The following is a 23470-nucleotide window of genomic DNA, read 5'->3' as shown; positions in this document are numbered from 1 at the left end:
TCCTACTGTGGCTCCCCACACTGAATGCACAGCTATAACCGTGGAGAGGACTGTTCGAAGAGGCTCAACAATACCTGGTTCTAATTCATGACTGTATTTGTATTTGTCTCTATTAACCTAATGCCTAGTGACGTCAGATGTCTATACTTAGATATGCGTACATGAAAGACCACTATTTACCTCTCTTTTCATCTTTCTCAAACAGTTGGGCAACTTCTGGACAATTCAGTGGGTACGTAGACAAGAAGTTAAAAAACAGGATCCATTTTTCCTCAAAAATGCCCTGGGCACAATGACTTTCTCAGAAACAAGCAATTAGGCCAAGCCCAGGATGGATTCGAATGAGAGATCAGAAAGGCAAAAGGTTTATTAAATTCCCAGGGGAGTGTCCTGTGCAGCAAGAGAAAGATGAGTGACTGCTTTAAAGGCAAGGTGACATGCTGAGGGGCCTCTCTGAGCCACCTCTGGACGTTGGCTCATCAGGGAGCATTGTGATGCCAGAGCTGGGAGTGGAGCTCGAGGCCAGGGTGACTTGCCCATCGCATGGCATTCAGGAGACGGCGCCGTCCTGCTTCCCCAGGTCACGCACATCCTGTGTGGCTGCTGACAGCCATCTGGGTATGGTTGTCTGACACACTCAGGAGCAGCAAAGGTGTGCGACACCACATAGGGGTCTAGACGCAATCAATCACAACTTGTAATGGTCAAGTCCATGAAATCAATGAACTCCAAAATGCAAGATGAGGACACCAATGGGACGAGATGGCACTGAAAGGTGGTGATGAGCCACGGCTGCTGAGGCAGAGCAAAGAGGAACCCGTGAGCCACCAGCCCCAGCACTGGGCTAGGCCTGGGGAGCAGCTGCGCCCAAGAAAACAGGGAAGGAAAACAGTCACCGAAAGCAGAGGGAAACCTGATAGGTATTTTTTTCAAAAGTGGGAGAGTCACAGATTCCCTTGAAGAAAGCGATGTACACTTGCCCGCCTCCAATGCACCAAGATCCCCAGTGTACCCCAAACTGGAGACAGGTAGGTCAGCATGCTCATGCCAGAGCAGGTCTCAGGGCGAAGTGACAGCCTGCCCAGCACTTGCATTGATGGCCTGTGCGGGGCGAGGGCCCCCTGAGACGGCCCATTACCCCAGTGGGAAATGAGCAGGCTTCAGTGAGGGTGAGGATACGGCAGGAACAGTGCAGCGGATCCCCTAGGAAATAAGAAGCCTGTCATTTCGCCCCCAAGGGACGTCAGGCCTCAAACGTACACTGGAGTGTTTAGTCAACATCTTTAAAGACAGCAGGCAGTCTGGCAATTCCTCCAGGAAGTCTCAATTACTATGTCTATTGAGAATGAAATTAATTTGCACATGCCAATCAACACCCCAATTACCTGCCTCGGCCCCGCCCGATACAGCATGCCCCACTGGCTTGGCTATAAGGATCAGGAGGAGGCTTCACAAAAGGGGTTTCCCTTGTTTACACTGATGTGTTCTATAGAATTGTTTAGTCTAAAAACAGCCCTGATGTGGGAGTGGACAGGAGGCCTCAAAAGGCGTAATTACCGCAGGAAAACCTGGACCAAGACAGTGACACAATCTCTAAACATCCTTACATTGTACTGAGCCTACAAGGTCTGGAGGAAAGCTGACAAGGAATTCCTGGGGCGGCCATTTGATAGAACACAGCTCACCCGCCGCCTGCCCGAGAGGGGCGCAGCTCAGGCAGGTGAGGGAGAAGTGAAGGGAAGACGGCTGACAGGCGGCGGGCGAGAGGAAGGGGGCCCCTGGCGTGCCTGCGCCTCCCGCTCCTGGCCAACGGCAGGGCTGGGGTTAAAGAGCTCTTGCTGGCCACAGACAAAACAGAAGAATCATCACACTTCATTAAAGTTTATCATCATCTACTCTGACTGATGGCCCCTGGACCCTGCAAGTAATATTCCCAGTGGATTCTGCCTCACTGTACAGAGTCCCTCAGGCAGTGGCTGAAGACAAAAGCTTCTCAAGGCTCCTCCTGGATGGAGTTATGTCATTCTTCTGTTTTAGGTGAGAAAAGTTCTTTTCATTCAGCTGCTGATGAAAAATCCTCAACCTGTCAAGAGCTAAACAAATAAAGCCTACTTTATAGTATAGTATATAGTATGGAAGGGAGATCATATAACGTTTTACTGTAGGGAAATTCAGCCACGTCCTGAACAAGTGGGCATGCCCGCTCTGGCTGATCCAAGGAAAAGGAAATAGGAGGACCATGTTGGAAATTCTGCTCTGGCAGTGGGCTGGCAGGGTTCCAGCCAGGGCGATCAAAGCTGGGGTTCGGGACTCCCTAGTGCCAGTGAGACAGGCTGAGTTCAGACCAAGTGATGGGGAGTGCCCTGCCTCTGCTGGTGGCAGCAGGTGCTGGGGGCGCAGGCCCACAGGAGCCCGCTGAGAGTTCTGGGAAGAAAAGGAGAGGCCGGAACCCCACAGAAGGAGACAAACCAGGCCAGAACCCGCTGGAGAGCAGAGAGCTGCTCTGATTTTAGGAAGGACTCACTCAGTCCCGCCTCCTGAACCTGACCTGCTGGAGCGGCTGAGTCCTCAGCGACCCCTTCCCTCACTTGAGAACCCACGGCTGTGCAAACAGAGCGACGGAGGCTGTTCTTCACAGTGACCTGCTGCCTGGGGGCCGAGCCAATAAATGCTACGGCCTTTAAAACCCTCTTTGTGGGTTCAAGTGACACTTCCTCTCGTGGGGTCAGCAGCAGTGGAAACAGGAATGAGCACCAGATGGGCCTGTCTCATACACACCGTCCTGTCCCTGGGTTACTGACGAGCAGGGACACACAGCTGACCTGTGCAGCTGCCCTCCAACAGGCACTCTCAAAGCACACTCGTGTGTGTAAGTGTCCCTGAACTGGAAATATAGACCTCTGACTTGCAAGAGTTGCCTGGCTTCTTGGAAACAACAGGACATGTTAGCAGGGGCTGGGGAAGGGGGTTTGTGGCCAGAGTAAATACGCCTGTAAATGACAAAACCAGTAAAGTGGACTTGCTGATGTGACTCAGGCATCCATGGAGTCACATGGGCAGAGTGACACTCTGACCTAGACATGTGTCTCTGCTTCTCAGACCAACAGTCTGTATAAGCATGAAAACAGCCATTTGATGAATCTGGCTGGAAAGCAGACTGAGTTAGTTCTGTTTGCAGAATTCAGTCTGTGATTTTCCCTGTCCTACAACACTCACTGCATCACATAAGGTCAAAACGCAGGCTGCGACCAGAGCCACAACTCAGCGTACCCAGCAAATGTTCTGAGACTGCAGTGCCCCCCAGGGGGTTACATTCTAGAAGGGTGACAGATGGCAACAGATGAGTAAACAAGTTGTATGACACCAGGGGGTGAGAAGAGCTATGAGGAATAAAGCAGGGTAGGGAGACAGGAGTGAGTGGGGGATGCGAGAACAGGCTGGGCTGGGGTGCGGCTGATGAAGTGCAGAGGCGGCCGTGAGCAGAAGGGAGCTGGGCCTCCTCCTCCCAGCGGTGCTCCCACGGGGACCGCAGCCCCAGGACCGAGTCCACTCTGGAAACGCTGTGCAGCTTAGGGGAAAGGGCTTCTGTCAAACAGGGGCTTCAAAGGGACCAACAACAGAGAGTCAGGATCAGGCTGTTCCATTCAAATGAATACATAAACGTCAAGATAACTGAAAGAGTGATTACTGTAAAAAAAGATTCATCAACGCAGTCTCTTAAAGAACAAACTCTCAGCGCATCTAAACTATGGGATTTACTCTGAGTGTTCTTTGAGAACATTACTTTGCCCAATGTTAGGAAAGTATGAAAAAACCCAGCAAATTTAGGGAGGTCAGTTCACTGCAACCCCGAGGATGACAACAGTCAGAGGCGGCACTTACACAAACCGGGGGCCCTGCTGCAGCCACAGATAACCTTAAAACGGAAGACTCCTGTCCTGACATCTACTGTCAGAAACAGATGCACACAGGAAAGGAGCTCGTCCAATCAAAAGGACAAGATACAGGAATGAGGGTCTGGTTTCACCCACCAAACACTGTTAGAACCAATAAAACCAATGCAGTCAAGTTGCAGGACACAAACCCACACGCAAGACCCAGATCCGTGTCTGCACACTAACAACAAATAATCTGAAAAAGAAACAAAGGTGACAATCCATTTAGAACCGAGCCAAAAAAGACTAAAATACCAGGAATAAATTTAACCAAGGGGGTGAAAGACCTGGACACTGAAAACTATAAGACACTGATGAAAGAAACTGAAGATGACACAAAGAAATGGCAAGATGTTCTGTACTCACGGACTGAGAATCAACATTATTAAAATGCCCATACACCCAAAGCCATCTGCAGATTCAATGCAATCCTTACCAAAATTCTAATGACAGTTTTCACAGAAACAGAACAATGCTAAAATTTGTGCGAAACCACAAAAGACCCCAAATAGCCACAGCAATCCTGAGAAAGAAGAACAAAGCTGGAGGCATCATGCTCCTTGATTTCAAGCTGTACTATGAAGCAACAGTAATCAAAACAGTATGGTACTGGCATAAAAAGACACACAGAACATGTAACAGAACAGCAAGTCCAGAAAGAAACCCATACATCTATGGTTAATCAATACTTGACAAGCGAGCCATGAATACTCAAAGCGGGAAAGGACAGTCTCTTCAACATATGGTGCTGGAAAAACTGGACAGTCACAGGCAAAAGAATGAAACTAGACCCTGTCTTACATGACTCACAAAAATTAAATCAAAGTGGGTTAAAGACCTAAATATGAGACCTGAAACCATAAAACTCCTAGAAGAAAACAGAGAAAAAGCTCCTTCACATTGCTCTTGGCAATGATTTTTGGATATAACACCAAAAGCAAAGGCAACAAAAGCAAAAATAAACAAGTGGGATTATATCCAATTGAAAAGCTCCTGCACAGCAAAGGAAACCATCAACAAAATAAAAAGGCAACCTATCAAATGGCAGAAAATATTTGCAAACCATCTACCTGATAAGGGGTTAATATCCAAAAAATGTATGGAACTCACATGACTCAACAACAAAAGACCAAATAATTCTATCAAAAAGTGGGCAGGGGAACTGAACAGACATTTTTCCAAAGAAGACACAGATGGCCAACAGGTATATGACCAGGTGCTCAACATCACTAATTATCAGGGAAATGCAAATTGAAAACACAATAAGCCATCACCTCCCACCTGTCAGAATGGCTGTGATCAGAAAGACAAGAGGTGACAAGCGTTGGAGAGGATGTGGAGAGAAGGGAACCCTTGTGCACTGTTGGTGGGAAGGTAAATTGGTGCAGCCACTACGGAAACAGTATGGAAGTTCCTCAAAAAATTAAAAATAGAACTACCACGGGGCTGGCTCAGTGGCAGAGTGGTTGAGTTGGCGTGCTCTGATTCGGCGGCCTGGAGTTTGCAGGTTTGGATCCTGGGCACGGAACTAGCACAAACTGCTCATCAAGCCATGCTGTGGCAGCATCCCACTTAAAATAGAGGAAGGTTGGCACAGATGTTAGGTCAGCAACAATCTTCCTCAAGCAAAAAGAGGAAGATTGGCATTGGACGTTAGCTCAGGGTTAATGTTCCTCACACACAAACACACACAACGTAGAACTAGCATATGATCCAGCGATCCCATTTCCGGGTATTTATCCAAAGAAAATGAAATTACTATCAAAGAGATATCTGCACTATCTCACTATCAAAGCGATATGTTTGCTGCAGCACTATTCTCCATAGCCAAGACCTGCAAACAATATTAAATGTCCACCAACAGATGAACGGATACAGAAGTGGCGGTATCAAGAGTCACGTGCCACATAACGGCATGTCAGTCACCGATGGCAGCGCCCTAAGATTACTGCCATTTAGCCTCGGTGTGTTGTAGGCTCTGCCATGTAGGTTTGTGTAAGTGCTGTAGGGGAGGAAGAAATTTTCCTGTACCCTTCTAGTTTCTTCTGGTTGGTCTAAGAATTAAATTGACATGACACAGATCAAGGGGAGAAAAACAAACAAAAGATTAGTAACATGTATACCTGGGAGAAACCCAGGAAAACAGTAACTCATTAAAATGGCTGAAGCCCTCACGTTAAATACCATCCTCAGCTAAAGACAGAAGATGATGTTGGGGCTGGGGAGCGTCAAGGACTTCAAAGGGAAGGAAGGCAATTCACAGGTAGGTGACAAGGAGCGACGTTTGGAAAACAAGTGTTTGGCCACCTAGAAACAGAAGAACACAGAGGGGAGCCCAACAAATCGGCTTTTCTAGGTTCTTCCTTGTCTTCCCCCTAGTTCATGTGATGCTAAGGTGAGAGTTCACTTCCTGAGACAAGTTTTTTTTTTATCTGACTGAATTCTTATTTAGGCAGTTAAGGGGGAGGTGAGAAGAAAAACTGTGAGTCTTTTATTTCTTAAAAATAATCAGTCTAGGGGCCGGCCCTGTGGCTGAGTGGTTAAATTCCCACGCTCTGCTTTGGCAGCCCAGGGTTTCACAGGTTCGGATCCTGGGTGTGGACATGGCACAGCTCATCAGGCCATGCTGAGGCAGCGTCCCACATGCCACAACCAGAAGGACCCACAACTAAAAAAAATATACAACTATGTACTTGGGGGATTTGGGGAGCCAAAGAAAAAAAATCAGTCTAAAATAATCCTCACGTTAAAGAGACACATTTTAGGATGGCGAATTTTGTTCTCCTTTCGTATGCTCTATGATGGTCGCACAATGACAAAATCTCCTAATGCATTTTTCAGAATGCACCCCGTCATTAAGCAAGCTATGACTGTATATACGAGGGAATATTACTCGGCCATAAAAAATGACATCATGCCATTTGCAACAACACGGATGGACCCGGAGGGCATTATGCTAAGTGAAATAAGTCAGGCAGAGAAAGACTCTCTGTTCTCACTATATGATCTCACTTACATGTGGAATCTAAAAAAGCCAAAATCAGAGACGCAGGGTAGAATGGTGGTTGCCGCGTGCTGGGGGGGGGCGGGTGGGAGAAATGGGGAGGTGTGGTCAAATGGCACAAATTTCCAGTCATGAGGTGAATATGCTCTGGGGAGCTAATGTGCAGCACAGTGACTAGAGCTGGCGTACTGCACTGCACACCTAAAAGTTGCTAAGAGCGCAGGTCTTAAATGTTCTCACCACACACACATAGTGTAACTGTGTGAGGTGATGCTGGTATTAACCAGTTTTATTGTGATAACTGTTTTGCATTATGTCCCTCTATCAGATCATCACACTGCACACCTTGAACTCGCACAATGTGATAGGTCAACTGTGCTCAATAAAGCTAGGGAAAAAAAATAAGAGGCTTTCCCTTAAAAAAAATTAAAAAAAAAAAACAGGGACATCATCAAGAAAGCAGAACGACAACCCAAAGAAAAGGATAAAGTATTATTTGAAATCATAGCTGATAAGGGACTCGTATCTAGAATATATAAAGAAGTCTTACAACTCAAAAATAAAGACAACCAAACTACAAAATGGGCAAGAGATCTGAATAGACGTTTCTCCAAAAAAAACATACTCACTGCCACTGAGCACACGACAGGATGCTCGACACCACTGCGCGCCCCGCGGACGGGACCGGAGGGCGGGCCGGGGAAGAGGCGGCCCGCGCGCGGCAGGCGGGAACGTAAGCGCGGCGCCGCTGGGGTCCGGCGGCTCCTCCGGGGAAAACACGGAGCACGGGCCGCACAGGTCCCTCCGAGGCGTGCGCCCAGAGAGAGGGAGCCGCGCCCGGGACGTTCACCTTCAGGGCGGCCAGAAGGCGGAGACAACCGCACCGGAGGACGCGCGACCCCCCACGCAGCGCCGGTGGGCACGAAGAGGGGCGCAGGGCCGCGTGGAGGAGCCCGGGGACACCCTGCTGGGTGGGCAGCCACGAGGACCCTCAGTCCTGACCCGCGATGCGCCCCGCCAGGAGCGCGCACCAGAGCGTGGAGCCGCCGGCTGTGAGCCTCCTCTCGGGAACGAGAGCGTTTTAAAGTCGCAGCGGCGGCGCCACCACTCCGCACATGCGGGACACCGGCGGATGGACTTGAGCTACGTGTTCACTGGGTGAGGAAGGCCGGCGCTGGGCCGGCATCGGCGCGCCCTCCTCTGTGCTGGACGCGGGCCGAGCACTGTAGACGGCGTGCCGTACCGCAGGGTGGGAGCCACCCTCGGTCGAGCCGCAAGACCCTCCATCCAGCTCTGCGCCTCCTAACGGACCACCCGCCCTGCTCCAGGCCTCCCCGCGCCCGGGCAGCGCGGCCCACGAGGCGCCTACCCGCGAGCCCGAGCCCCCGCGCGCTCCTCCGGCCGCCTACCTTGGGGGCTGCGGGGAGCGGGGCTTTGGCTTCTCCTTCTCCTTGTCGCGCTCCTTGTCGCGGTCGCGGTCGCGGTGCTGCCGGTCCTTCTCATCGCGCTTGGCGCGCTCGCGCTCCCACTCCTCCTTCCGCCGCTGCCGCTCCTTGTCGCGCTCCCGCTCCCGCTCGCGCTCGCGCTCCCGCTGCCGCCGCTCCCGCTCCCGCTCCCGGTCCCGCTCCCGCTCGCGCTCGCGCTGTCTGTTCTCCCGCTCTCGCTCGCGCTCGCGCTCCTGCGGAAGCAAGCAGAGCGGAGTGAGCGCGCAGGGCGGCCGAGTGCTCCCGCAGCGCCGCCAAACGCGATCAGCGCCAGGTTAGAGGCGACACAACCTAGAGGGGCTCCCCCACCCCACTGCACGGGCGCCCGGGCCGCAGCCCCCGCGGTGGGAACAGAGGCCAGGCTTTCTGCAGCCTCGGGCAGCGCCCGGAGCACCTTGCTCAGCCGTGTCTGTAACAGGTGGGCACCCCAACACGGTGGCTTCTTGTTTTCCTAAGCACAATCCTCCAACACCTGTTTGAATGGTTACTCTGTTCCTACTCATTCCTTTGCTCTAATACTCAAAAGTTAAAACGGAATCCAGCCCAGACTGCAGCACACAGACAGGCTTTGGGCCTCAGGTGGCCCGTGGGAAATGATGTGCACTCCGGACCCCATGCTGGCCGCCCCTTGGACACAGCAGGGAACGTGGTGCAAAGAGACTCCCGCAGGCCCCTGGTACCTCCAAGTTTGCCCTGCCTGGCACGAGGCACCGCACTCCTGCAGCCCGACCCCAGCAAGGAGCCTGCTCTACAGCAGAGAGGGGCTCAGATGGTCAACCAAGTCCTCTCCTCTCCACAAGCTCACCATCTGAGGGGTTCCCAGGCAGTTCCCTTTGGTCCTGAAAACTCATGACTCTGTCACTTAAGTCACAGCACAAAAACTGCGGAACTGATTCTGACTGATCTCTTCCCAGTGGCAGCTGTATCATCTCACCCTAAGAGCACCAGATCAGGGACCCGAAGCCTGAAGCACAGAGGATCTGTACAGACACTAAACCCTCAGAGGAGCGCCAATGCAGATCAGCCCTCCCTTAGTCCAACACGGTACGGCTGGTGGAGGCCAGAGGACCGCACTCAGCCCGCTCACTGCCACATGGGAAGGGCACCATCATCATGAACACTGTCGCCAAAGCGCCAGAAGAGGGCGCAGCACACTCCCCTGCAAATGCGTATCAATAACCCAACCAGCAAATCTAATTTTACAAAAACCAGACTAGAATGGAGATAAACTCAAGGAAGTCTCTGTTCAAATCACCAAATTTAATCCACGGATCTGAATTAGTTCTCTATACTCAACTGGGGCTTGAAATTGGTACAGTTTGCCAACACTATATAGCCCATATAAAGTCCTAGAAACAACAAAAGGGGTGATTTTAACGAATTGATGAATGCAATTGAGATGTGCACACTCCAGTCACACTCACCCGGTAATTGTGGTACGGTTCCGTCTCTGTATACTGCACCCTGAAGTTCTCATACTGCCCACCACGCCAGAACCGCTCTATTTCATAGTCATAATAAGGATCTGCATAAGGCTCAAGTCTGAAAAAAGAGCAAGTAAAAAATAAATCTCATCTCTTAGGAATATTAATGCAAAACGTTACATAAAATGTTAGCAAACAGAATCTGACACCACATTAAGAAAATAATATACCACGGCTAAGTGGGATTTATTCCAGGAAAGCAAAGTTGAGTCAATATTAGGAATTCGTGAATACACTACATATCATAATGGACCTAAAGAGAAAAGTCAAAGGATTACGTTTGCAGATGATGAAATGTCTGTGACAAAAATTCAATACCCATTCCTGATGAAAATACTCAAGAAAACAGGGAATGATACTTTAACGTGATAAAATATACATATACACTTCAGAACTAAAGCCAGCATCTTACTCAACGGGAACAGAGGAGGCATCTCTGTAGGATCAGTATGAGGAGGCTGCTGCCTCCTTGATGACCCACCAAGTGTGCCAGAGGCTCCGCCAACGCTGTCAGATGAGGGAGCCCATGAGAGGCAGATGAAGGGGAAAAGGGGTGAAAAGATCCCAATTTGCAAATTAAATGATGCTGTCCCCAGAAAACTGACTTGGTGATAGAGCCAATTCCAAGAGCCAGAAGAGCCCAGTAATTAACCTACAGAAACCAAGGCCTTCGTATACACAAATGACAACCAGTTAGGAGACGGGTACATGGTAAGTGCTCCTCATTTACAACCGCAAGAAAGAAGAAAAAATACTTAAGAACAAAACACATTTAACCAGAAACGTGCAGGACCTACTTGAGGAAAACTCTGTAAAATACTCTAGGAAGACACAAAAGCATGTGTGAATGAATGACACGACGTTCCTGGTCTGTGGATAGGGTGACTGGACATCACTAAGATGTGTCAGCTCTCCCTACATTAATTTACAAATTTAGGGCAATCCCAGTAAAAACACCAGTGAGCTAGACAAGCTGATCCCCAAGTTCACATGGAAACAGACAGGTAAGACCAGCCAAGACGACTCTGGAAAAGATAGGACACACCCTCTGAGACATTACAACATTACAGGAAGCCTGGCATGTGCAGGAACAAGTGGACCAGAGGAATAAAGCACAAGTCTGGAAACAGACCAATACATTCCATAAAGGTCGCCTCTGGCTGGGCAAAGGTGGACTTCTGATCAACAGGGACAGGACAGATGACCAACCACTGGGAAGAAGCTAACAGCAGACCCCACCTTGCCCACCAGGGCCAGATGCTGTGCACGCCGACCCAGAGGACCTGGCCCAGGGGTGCTGTGAACCCCAGGGGGGCGGTGGAGAGGAAAACATGCATCTGGCGACAGGTGGACCCCAGGAGGTTCTTTCAGGGTTTTCTTGGCTCCAGACCAACTCTCTCCTTTGGGTAAAATGATGGGGAAACTGAGGTGCCCATACGTGCAGAGGCCCCGCTCTGGGAGGCCCCTGCTCTGCAGGCCGTGATGCTGCCCTCACTGCCGCATATCTCCAGCTGTCCGCATGGCCTTCGGCTGGCTGCTTTCTAGGAAATCTCTCCTCCAGCATTTCCAGCACCTCTGGCAGGGACTAACCCATGGCTGGCTCTGCTAATGACAGCTCTTTTCCATTCCAAACAGGCAGACATCTTTCTCATGCTCAAATCTTCACACTACTCAGATAATCTTTAATTACAACAAACAGTGCCTATTGCAGAGGCCTGCGGCAGCCCAGCATCTTGTTACACAGAAAGGAAGAGATGACAGCGCGGGCCCCGAAGCATAGACTTCTCCTGTGATCTTAAAAATATAGGACTAACACCACACACAGCCAATTAAGACCCCAGAAAATGCTTTCCCAGGTGGGCATGAGGGTGTGCTTCCTCACAAGGGAGGGCTGTACGGGCAAATGCCTTTAGGAAGCTGCTAAGCCAAATGAAAGTGGCCTCTCTCCTGTGGATTTCTCGGAGTCTGAGGATACAGCTGAGAGGGACAGGGCACATGGTGTTCCCTCAGCCCATCTCCCTCAGAACCAAGCCTGGGCTGCCCACCAGCCCGGCAGGGCCTCTGTCTTCGGGAACACACAAAAATGCTGCCACGAAACACAACCAGGCAACAGCCCACTCCTCGGGCACGTCTCGGAGGACATACCTGGCAGGTGCACAGTCCCAGGCCCTGGACACGTGCCTGGTAGTGTGGTCCTGGTTTACTATGAAGCTCTGTTCCAATGACCTTACCCCTCGCAGGTGACACCCTATGCATTCCTGGGGGTCCCTATGTCTTCTGGATTGCACTCCCCCTGCGTGGGACTCAGTGGAGCATTCTGGTACACTGTCTCCGCAGCCCCAGGCACAGACATTTCATAATGTCTCCTGCGCATGAGGTCTCACAGGTCAGATGGCATCTGAATGAAGTGCTTGAGGTGCTGGAAAAGGAACTTTTACAGCTATGAATTGGGGGGTGTCTGTCTAGAAAAGCAGTATTTTTCCATCACTTTAAGTGGTCCTGCTAGACAAATTGTTTAATTCCAAAACAAGGTAGAAAGAAGCAACCCATTTTCCTGGTCTTTACACCACCTCAGAACACTTCCTTCCTCAAGAGTTCTAGAACGGGCACCTTTTCCCACTGGTCCTACAACACAGCACCTGGTTCCTAACTACCAGAACCTGACCATGCTGAGAGGCTGTGTGACAACTAGTCACTTTTTCTTTCCCTGAAACTCAGCGTCAGGTCAGTGGGCCTACACCCCAGAACTGCAACCGTGGCCCTCAGGCCTCAGTGGCACTGCAGTCTCCTGGAGGACTTGTTAACAACAGCCGGCTGGGCTCTACCCTTCCTAGGACTGCTGACAGTGCGTTTCTAACAAGCCCCCAGGGGGTGCTGCTGCTGGCTCAGGAACCACACCTGCGAAGCACAGCCTTCAGTCCCTTCTACCACCCTCCCTCCCCTGTGCAACAGGCTGTAACCTTATCACAGGCCTACTGCGCCGCTGGGTAAGGAGTGCGTGGGCACAGTAGGTCCCAGGAAGCAGGAACCAGGAGCCTTGGTCTTGCTGAGTCTTCCACTGATGGCCCTCGAGCCCGGTGGTAAACTACCGACGGGTTTCTCTGCCACTCTCCTCACACTCTGCCAAGTGCACCCTGCTGTGCCAGCTGTTCCAGCGAGGGCTGGCCGACAGCGGGTGCCAGAGGGAGCAGGCCGGCTGGGGCGGAGAAGGGCTTGCTCTGTCCTGGTCTCCTTTCTGTTCCCGTCAGCAGGACTTCTGTCCCAGCAGCAGCAGTTCCCTCCACTTCCCCAGCCCGGCCTCATCACCCACCTTGGAGATGCTACCACAGCTGGCCAGTGTCCCCTCCTCAGCAGACTGAGTTCCAGCTCCTTCTCCCAGATTCTCAGTTTTAACAGTTCCAAACTCTTCTCTCCCTCCCTCCCGCTGGGGTGGCAGCTCCTTCCTGCAGTTGCTACCCCTCTTTCTGCTTCTGTTATCCCCTAGACAGCAGGTCTTTATGTTCAGTGCTCTCCGTGACAGGAGGCGGGTGTGTCCTCTGCTTGGTGGACCCTGACTGACACAGCCCTTGCCCTGAGTGCCAGCAGAAACAGCTGAGGCACTTTCCCACCTGATACATGCCAAGACCCTCTTCCCAGAGGTCTGGACTTACCAGGTCTGGGTGGGGCCTGGCATATGCATGTCACAAAAGCCCCAGGTTCATTCTGATGCACAGCATATGTTTCAAAAACAAACAAAACACAAACACAAGTCACATCCTGGCTCTGAGGCCTGTCCCTGGAGGCTTTAGAGCCTGAGGGCCCAGCAGGGAAGGTGCGGAGCCAGCAGCCAGTCAGCCTGGCCCTACACCCAGGACAGGCCTTAGAACACAGCTCCTGTGCAGCCACCGTGCACAGCACAGATCTGCCCCTCGGGCTGCTCCACCAGGCACTTTCAAGGTCCTGCTCCAGCCGGGGACGGGAAGTAGTGTGTCGAGGATGGCCCCGAGGTTCTAAAGCCTCCTTGCTCACAGGCACAGTAACCACACAGAGCAGGTGCTGTGCTCTTCTGAGTGCCTCCGTGCGCACTGGCTCCTGTGACTCCACACGCCCCGGAGGCAGGAAGGACAGTAGCACCACCCTCACTTTACTCAAGAAAAAGGCGAGGCCTCAAAACTTGTAGGGATATGGCCACAGGGACACGGCAGACGCAGCCTGACTCACACGCTCCTGTCTGTGATCTAACACTGTCTCCACACACACGATTAGAACACAGAGCAGTTTGAATGACATCTTTAAATCTCCACCTGTTGACCGCTGAGCTGCTACCTGCCACAAGAGGCGTGGACCACTCAAGCGTCCTCCCCTCCCATCCCTGCAAGCAGAGAGCCTGGGGAGCCAACATGGGCCAAGAGGGCCTTGAGACAGCCTTGTCACGGGTCCAGGTCAACACGACTGGATCCTGAAGCAAGCACTGCATGTGTGCCTATTTTCTGTACCTTTTCCTGTTGTTTTAGCCAGGAATCAGCGATTATGGCTTTCTAGCAGCAAACACAAAAGCACAAGTGCTGCCACGGACCAGGGTGATGCTGGAGCCAGCTCAGATGACTGAGTTAGGGCCGTCCCCGACCCGAGCCCACTCTGCACTGGCTGCTCAGAAGCCTGGTCCCTTCTGTCGCCTCAGAAGTGAGCAAGACAAAGCCAGGCTCCCCTGGAATAGGAGCGCTGGGAGACGAGAGCTGTACTTAGTACATCACACAATTTCTGAGGATTTGACTCAGGTTTTTCAACCACATGTACTTCTTCTGTAATCATCTTTTAAAAGACTCATAATCAAATGTCTGGTAGAAAAATAATTAAGGCAGCATTTACAATGAAAAGGGTCCCACCTGCTATGCTCCTGGGCATTAGTGACAAACTGCACGTTTCCCCGGGTCCTGGGGGACTGCAGGAGGACTGGAGAGCTAGGGGCTTCAGGGTCTTCCAGAACAGCTGGGAAAACTCTCAGAGCTGCTAAGAACCCAAATGGGAGCAAGCCCTCCCCAGTCACCTGGGCCCGTACAGAGCTGAAACATTCCCTTCATAGAAGCAAAAAAATGAGGAATGCCAACTGCAAAACGTCTGCAATTCACTCAGGGCAGGGCAGTGGTCTCAGTGCAGGGAGGGGCGGGCACCAGCCACAGGCCTCGGGGAACCTCCATGCCACTGCTCTCCCGAGCCCGGCCCCCAAGTTGGGGAAATGCCATTCTCTCTCAGAAGGGAAAGAAGAGGCAGAACCAGTCCTTACGCTGTGTCTCTGACATCTCTCGTGATCCGATAGTTCCAATCTCGGAAAGCTTCATTTTCTTTGTCAAACTCCCGTTCATCTTCACCAATGGTCACTGTAAACCTTTTCTCCTCAAAATCGGGCTCTTGTTCTTTTCGAATGGTTGCTTTTTTTAAAACCTACAGGGTAAGAAAAAAGAAGCCAAAACTAGTTACTGCAGGAAAAACAAAGGGAATGGCCCTCGGAGCCGTGGCTGGCGCAGCCCGATGGGGAGTGCTCAACGGGTGAGGTGCGCCAAGCTGTGGGCCTGGGGTGGGTGCAGGATCCCACGCGCCTTCCACGGGGACTGGAACACCCCGTCTCTGCACACCTAGCTGCACCCAGCACTCAGGACAGGCCCACCAAGCAGCGCCCTGGAGCTCACCCTTGTGTGGGGAAGGGTGACAGAGCTTGTCACTTCCTAGAAATAGTCCCAGCCCTGAACCAGGGAGTCCCAGAGATTCCGTCAGTGACGAGGACCGACTGTGGAGATGAAAGTAAGTCTGCTCTTGGCAGAAAAGGCGCACGGAAGCGTTCCAGTCTTGGAGGAAGGGGTGGCTGAGTGTGCGCTGAGGGCGTGAGGAGAGCGGTTTTGCTTTAGTCTGCCACCTCAGTGAAGAGAAACCCACGTGGGTGCTCAGAAAGCAGGCCTGGTGCCCACACATCACAAGCCTGGACACCCAGGGCCAGAGCTCTGCCTGGCGGGAGGCGTGGGGAGAGGGGAGGCCTGGTGCTGCTCAGGCCACATGAAGACAGGGGTCTATGTTCCAGGAGGGACCTCTCTGGCCTCCTGGGCTCTGTCATGACCTAGCACATTTTGGAGAGACAGTCAGACATCCTTTTCCATTCTTTCACTCTTCAGAGAAATCACAGAAATACACCCCTCAATTCGGAGGCTTTACTGAATTCTTGATCATTGTCTCTGGACCAAAGAAATGCTAGTTCTGTGCAAGGACCACCACTAGTATTTTTCTTCTCAGGTGTCTGCTGAACTCTGTTACCTCCTTCGCATGCCGGAGTCCTCGTTCCCAGGCACTCTCTGTGGGGGGTTCTGGAGGAGGTGGAGGCAAAATTTCATCAACTATTGGTCCACCCTATTAAAAAACGAGAAGGGAAAAGTTGAGAAAGCAAACAAAACGTTAGAATCTATAAAGAAACAGAGGAGCAAAACATCAACTAACACATCAGTCGGCCACACACTGCCTGCTTTCTCCTCCACGCCTGGCTCCGCCCCAGCACAGCAGCTCTGAGTCTAAGATTACCACTACACAGAGACCATGGAAGCATCTGGAAGACGGCTCTGTGACTCTGAGATATCACAGAAATAACTTTTACACATGGCATACTAATGTGCCTTAAGCTGGAGATTCACAAACAGAATTTAGATGTCTGATTTGCTAGCAATTAAAGAGAAGAGGCGTTCACGCACCCAGGGGTTGGCCGGCATCAGTGGGTGAGGTCCGAGAGGTGGGGCGCCATTAGGCGGGAAAGGCTCGGCTTTGGTGATGAGGGAGTAGTTGCCCTTGTCGTTGACTCCAGGATGTATAAACCTGCAGTTCATCCCCCACGTACAGTTCCCTGTGGAAACACAAGGAGGTCAGAATGGGTCCCTGAATCAGGTTCCTGGTACCAGGAGCAGCAGCTGTACTGAGGGCCTGTGATGTGCCAGATGGCACTAAGGGCACTCACAGGCCATGGGTGTGACCCTCCCCACCCCACGGGGCGCACGAGCCAGAGCATGGATGGCTGCAGTGGCAGGGCCAGGGCTCAGAGCAGGCTGCTGGGCCGTCATCTCCCCCCATGAGGCCAGGCAGCTGTGCAAGAGTGCGTGGACTCACTCCTCACACCTGAACCGAGCACAGCATTCCCCCGTCCCTCACCTGTCAGCAGGTGTGCGTGGATGTGCGCACGTGCGCGCACACACATGAGTTCCCCAGCAGGCGGCCCTGGACAGTCTTGGGCCAGACTATAGGCAGGGGGACTTCATGCAAGTGGCACTTGCTAAAGGGTGCCTGGAGGTGGCCAGGGACATGTTAGAGGAAACAAGGCCCTGTTCCAAAGTCACTGTGTGAACAGTTCGTTTCCCCTGAAAACAGAAAAGTCCAAGAGCTTTTCTCTTAGACCCCGCTCTGTGGGCTCACTGCTTAGGAGACTCTGTGCCCCAGGGGCTCAGGGCACTCCCGGAACAAGATCGTCATTCTGACCCAAAAAACCACTCACACTGAAAGAAAGATCAGCAAGATGCCTAAAAACAACCAGAAGTCTGCAAGTCTGTCTCAGGATTATCTTTACCAGCTCTGTACATGTGCGTTTCTCTTATCAAAAGCCTCACAAACCATTTCAGGATATTTCTGGTACTTTAAAAGTGTGTTAAACAGAAAACAATAAAGGTCACCTTTTAGCATTACTCAGCAACAGAACACCAACACTATTCAAGGAAATCATTTGACTTTTCAGCACAGAAGGCAAGAAGTCTAAGTTTTTAACTCAATTAGGGAATGAATCACTTTTTAAAAATTTAATTTTTTGAATAGGTAATATGCACACAGGCTCAAAAATAATTACGGCGGGCTGGCCCGGTGGCTGAGTGCTTAAGGTCGCTCGCTCTGTTGGCAGCAGGACAGAGGAGCCAGTGGATGAGAAGAAACAAGGGAGAAAGTGAGAGGGAGGGCAGGCGCATGTGCCCCCCAGAGATGCGGGCGGTGGGTGACAGAGCCCAACTCCCTGGGCGCCCTGCTCCTGGGCGCCCTGCTCCTGGGCGCCAAGATCCTTGCTGAGCATATGCTGGACCCCGGTCACCAAAGAGAAGCAGCAGCTCCAGGAAGAAGTACAGGCTGTCCCCACGTACGGCACGGACCAATGTCCAGCAAATGTGGGCACAACAGAACAGCAGAAATGGTGTGATCCCATAGCCTTTTAAAGATTTTATCTCCTTTTCTCCCCAAAGCCCCCTGGTACATAGTTGTGTATTTTTAGTTGTGGGTCCTTCTAGTTGTGGCATGTGGGACGCTGCCTCAGCATGGCCTGAGGAGCAGTGTCATGTCGGCGCCCAGGATCTGAACTGTCAAAACCCTGGGCCGCCAAAGCGGAGCGCGTGAACTTAACCTCTCGGCCCCGGGGCCGGCCCCTCCCACAGCCTTTTAAAGATGAATTTTATCTGTGTAGAAAAAAGTCTGGAAGATATATCCCAAACTGTTGGGACTGTGGAAGGAGAAAGACTTTTATCTTTTACTGTCTTGACTCTGTCAACACACATTACTTTCATAATCTAAAAAAGGAATTTGTTTGGAAAAAAAATTCTTCAGGAAATGAAAGCAAAAATAGATCTTCTGGTTTTAAAATTATGTGGTCTTCGGCTTCTAAATGAAATTTCACAACATAAACTTCTTGTGGACTGTGACTCTGACAGGAAAAATGATGGAAGGATTTTGTATATGGACGTGGCAATGAGCCGGAGGGGACAAGCGAAATGCAAAGAGCTGTGGGGGGCAGGACGGCGGGATGAGTTCCGTCACCTTGTGCGCAGGCTTCAAAGGCCTGGAGATCTTCTCTTTCTTAACGGATGGTGGGCACGTCAGGAATTGTTTTATTTTTTTATTAGTCCTTATGCCTGTCTCATTATATTAGTTTATGTATGTGAAACATTTCATAATAAGACTAGTAAAAGGAATCCACGTAAACAAAGCATCCAGAGACTCTAAAAGGAAGGCTGTGAAGTCTCCGTCTCCAGAGCTGCCATCTGAGGTTATCAACGTATTAGGGGTCATCAATCAGTCTGGGTGTCCATCCCCATTTTTCCTGGTTATATCAGACACTCCATGTTGAACTTTGCTTTTTGTCACTAAACAATATATCTACAAAAAAGGAACGTGCAAACTCAATAGCAACAAACCCAAGCTATCAGTGACACAGACACGACACACGCAGAAAACCTGCAAGGGTCGCTCAGCAGAAATCCAGGAAACTCAACACGGACGACAGGAAGCGAGAGCCACGTCTCCCATGCCAGCAACCTGCTGGTCACAACCCACACGCTGGACCAACCCAAGGAATCCATCTCTCCCAAGGTGTGAAAGGTCAGGAGAAGAAGATACCCGCTCCTGTGGCACACGTGGGAGTGTGTGTGTGGTAGGTCCGGAAACCAGATTTTTAAGTTTCTGATGGTCAGACTGGTGAGCAGTCCAGTGCAGTGCGGGTATCATTTACAGACTGCATGGTCACTGCATCCGCGATGCATCCTACTGGAACAGTTGAAATAATTTTATAATATCTATTTTCCAAACCAAGTACTTACTTCATGATAGAATTTTAAACAAAGACTTTCGGATATAATGGTCTTACTTAAATATTCCTTGGTCCCATTTCCTGCTACTCTGAATAATTCAGAATAGGTAATAAATACAGGGACAGTCAAAATGAACTTTAATGTGCTTTATGGTTTTTAAACAACACTTCATGAGAAGCTGGCCCCGCGGCTGAGTGGTTAAGTTCGGCATGCTCCGCTTTGGCAGCCTGGGTTTGCAGGTTTGGATCCCGGGTGTGGGCCTACTCCACCATCAGCCATGCTGTGGAGGCGTCCCACATACAAAGTAGAGGAGGACTGGCACAGATGTTAGCTCAGGGCTAACCTTCCTCAAGCAAAAAAAAAAAAAAAAACCAGAAAAAAAAAGGATTGGCAACAGATGTTAGCTCATGGCAAATCTTCCTCACAAAAAAGAAAAAAAGAAAGAAAAAAACTTCATGAAAAGGAGGCAGAATATATAAAAATCTAATAATTAAATATTAAGGACAAACCTAACATCTACAAATACGTATTCTAACAGGCATAAAATCCAACAATTGCATACAAACTCTGGGCTCTTCTCTGTAAATAATGTAGACTAGAAACCAGTGGCTCTCTCACTTTTTGGTCTTAGGACCCCAAAGAGCCTTTGTTTATACAGGTTATATCTACCGATATTTACCATAGAAATTAAAACTGAGAAAACTTAAAAGATATAATACATATGTAACAGGTTAACATAAACGTTTTATGAAAAATAGCTATATTTAAAAAAATCCTTGCTGAGATGAGCAGCACCATCCTCCTTTTTGCAAATCTAAGGCTGACACTAGAACAGCAGAGAGCTGGATTCTCACGTCTGCTTCTGCATCCAGTCTGCTGCGATGGGTTGCTCTGGATGAAGCAGGTGAGGAGAATCCAGCCTCAGAGATGTAGGTGGATGAGGAAGTTTATTTTAACAGCTTTTTCAGATGCTCTGGATACTCTGATGCTAAACTTGACAAGTGAAGGCTTCTTCAGAGCTGCCACGTGGGCTCCATAACCCTGTCCTGTTACTTTTCCAACTGATCCACCGGAGTCCACTGGTCTGTCTTGACCTGGTAATGGAGCTCCTACCCAGGCATGACCTTGTAACACCAGGGAGTGGTCACTTGCAAGTCATTAAACACTGCAAAGCTGTCAGGCTCACGGTGGGGTCACAGGCTCTCCAAATTTCTCATTTTCACCTGTGAGCCTGAATTTTATCAGTAGCCACAGACACTGTCAGCTGTTCTCCTTGAAGCAGCAGGCTCACCTGGCTCGTCTTTGAGGAGACTTGGTTCTGTGTCACTGTGGCATGGCTCAGTTGTCCCTGTGATGGAACCTGGCACTCCCTGGGGAGAGCGGCTGGCTCAGCTCACAGCACAAACCGCACACGGGCGGCCTCCCTGGAGACAGGCTTCATACTTCTGTGCACAGCGAGGGGCTCCACGTGCGCTTCCCATATCATAATATTGATTATTGAAGAGACAGGTACTGAGGGGTCTTATTGGGGTGATGGAAACGTTCTAAAACCGGATTGTGGTGATAGCTGCACAACTTGGTAAATTTTAAATCATTGAATTGTACACTTGAAATAAGCAAATTTTATGGCATGTAAATTATACCTCAATAAAGTTGTTTTTTAGAAAAGATCCAGGGGGCCAGCCCCGTGGCTGAGTGGCTAAGTTCGTGCACTCCAGCAGCCCAGGGTCTTGCCAGTTTGGATCCTGAGCGCAGACATGGCACCGCTCATCAAGCCATGCTGAGGCGGCGTCCCACATAGCACAACCAGAGGCACTCACAACTAGAATATGCAACTAGGTACTGGGGTGCTTTGGGGAGAAGAAGGAGGGAAAAAAAAAAAAAAGACTGGCAACGGATGTTAGGTCAGGTACCAATCTTTAAAAAAAAAGATCCGTACTCAAGTATGAAATTTAATTGTAATTCATACTGCTCTATCACAGACATAATTGAGTGAAACTGGCATTCTTTAACTGTGAGTGCATAGTGGTTGGCCGCTGACTACTAGTACAGTCTTAGTATTATTATGAAAATAGTTTTGACCTCAGGGCTCCCCTGAAACAATCTCAAGGACCCCTAGCGGGCCACAGACCACTCTTTGAGACCTGCTGTTTTCAACACAAAAGAGAACACTGAGAGAACAAAAAGTACACAAAAGTGTGTTCAATATCACTAATCATCAAGGAAATACAAATCAAACTACAATGAGATACGACCTCACACCCATTAGGACTATCAAAAGATCAGAAAATAATAAGTGTTAGCGTGGATGTGGAGAACTTGGGACCCTTTGTGTACTGTTGGTGGGAATGTAAAATGGTGCAGCTGCTGTGGAAAACAGGCTGGCAGTTCTTCAAAAAATTAAAAACAGAACCACCATATGATCCAGCAATCTCACTTCTAGGTACAGACCCAGAAAGATGTGAAGCAGGGTCTTGAAGAAATACTTGCACACCTATGTTCAGAGCATCATTATTCATAATAGCTAAAAGGTGGAAGCAATTTAAGTGAACACCGTTGGACGGATAGATGGATAAACATGTGGTCCATCCACACAATGGAACATCACTCAGCCTTAAAGAGGAAGGAAATCCTGACATGTTACAACATGAACGGACCTTGAGAACATTATGCTGAGTGAAATAGGCCACTCACAAAAGGACAAATACTGTTTGATTCCACTTATAAGAGGTACTCAGCGGCATCAAATTCAGAGACAGAAAAGTAGAATGGCAGGAGCCAGGGGCTGAGGAGAGAGATGGAGAGTTAGTGTTTAATGGGGGCAGAGTTTCAGTTTTACAAGATGCAAAGAGCTCTGGAGGGGCCGGCCCTGTGGCTGAGCGCTCCGCTACGGTGGCCCAGGGTTTCGCAGGTTCGGATCCTGGGCGTGGACATGGCACTGCTCATCAGGCCACATTGAGGTGGCGTCCCACGTACCACAACTAGAAGGACCCACAACTAAAATATACAACTATATACTGGGGGGACTTGGGAAGAAAAAATAGACAGAAAAGAAAAAAAAAAAAGGAAGATTGGCAACAGTTGTTAGCTCAGGTGCCAATCTTTGGGGGAAAAAAAAAAAGCTCTGGAGGTGGATGGTGGTGATGGCCACAAGATGAACGTACTCAACGCTACTGAACTGTACACTTAACAATGGTAAATCTTATATCATGTGCATTGTATCACAATTAAAAGAGAGAGCGTGGGAATAGGAAGGAGCAGAGACAAGGCGGCCTGGCCCACAGTTGGGCTGGGCACTGATGACAGCTGGGCACACCAGAAACCCATGGTAGGACACAATGTAAAGAACATGCTATTTATGCCTTCGTGGACAGAACTTCGTGTCTTGATGATTCAACTCAAACACATGAGAAATAAAACTATACCTATCAAAGCATCGGTGCTTTAAAATGTTTCAATTTGTATTTCTAAGTATATTTTGCTGTCAGTGGTCACAACTGTCAATGTGTGCGCTAAGGGAATTAAATGATTAATCTGCAAATTACAACTTGTAATAGAAATATAACTAACCAACTTTTTAAAAAGAATTTTCAAATTAAGATATAATTCGCAACCCATAAAACGATCCCATTTAAAGTCTACAGTCCAGTGGGTTTCAGTATAGCCACAAAGTTGTGCAATCATCTCCACTATCTAATTCCAGAACATTTCATCACCCCAGAAGGAAACTCTGCACTCCTCAGCCACCCCCCACCCCCTGCCTAGACAATGACTGATCTGCTTGCTTTCTCTATGGATCTGCCTAATTTGGAAGCTCATATATGTGTGACTGCACAATATGGGGCCTTTTAGGGCAGGCTTCTTTCACTCAGCATGATGTCCTCAGGGCTCACCCATCTGGCAGTGTCAGGACCTCACTCCTTTTACGGCTGAATAGCAGTCCACCGTATGGATGTGCTGCATTGTGTTGATCCACTCATGAGTTGATGGACATTGG

At 49.9% G+C, this 23470-nt stretch overlaps 1 protein-coding gene across 2 annotated transcripts in view; it reads right to left on the bottom strand.

Moving 5' to 3' along the window:
- ZC3H18 (zinc finger CCCH-type containing 18) overlaps nucleotides 1–23470 on the bottom strand; it is a 60596-nt gene that overhangs the window by 18481 nt on the left and 18645 nt on the right. For both annotated transcript variants that reach the window (XM_046682789.1, XM_046682790.1), the window contains 5 exons: nucleotides 16618–16766; nucleotides 16190–16282; nucleotides 15171–15328; nucleotides 9848–9965; nucleotides 8349–8617 (listed from right to left, as the gene is read on the bottom strand). In XM_046682789.1, the coding sequence (XP_046538745.1) occupies nucleotides 8349–8617; nucleotides 9848–9965; nucleotides 15171–15328; nucleotides 16190–16282; nucleotides 16618–16766 (787 nt within the window). The remainder of the gene's footprint in view (nucleotides 1–8348; nucleotides 8618–9847; nucleotides 9966–15170; nucleotides 15329–16189; nucleotides 16283–16617; nucleotides 16767–23470) is intronic.

This window comes from Equus quagga, chromosome 13 (assembly GCF_021613505.1).
Source record: "Equus quagga isolate Etosha38 chromosome 13, UCLA_HA_Equagga_1.0, whole genome shotgun sequence".
Classification (NCBI taxonomy): Eukaryota; Metazoa; Chordata; class Mammalia; order Perissodactyla; family Equidae; genus Equus; species Equus quagga.
The sequence above is the reverse complement of the archived record's forward strand: the minus strand, read 5'-3'. Positions and strand labels throughout refer to the sequence as shown.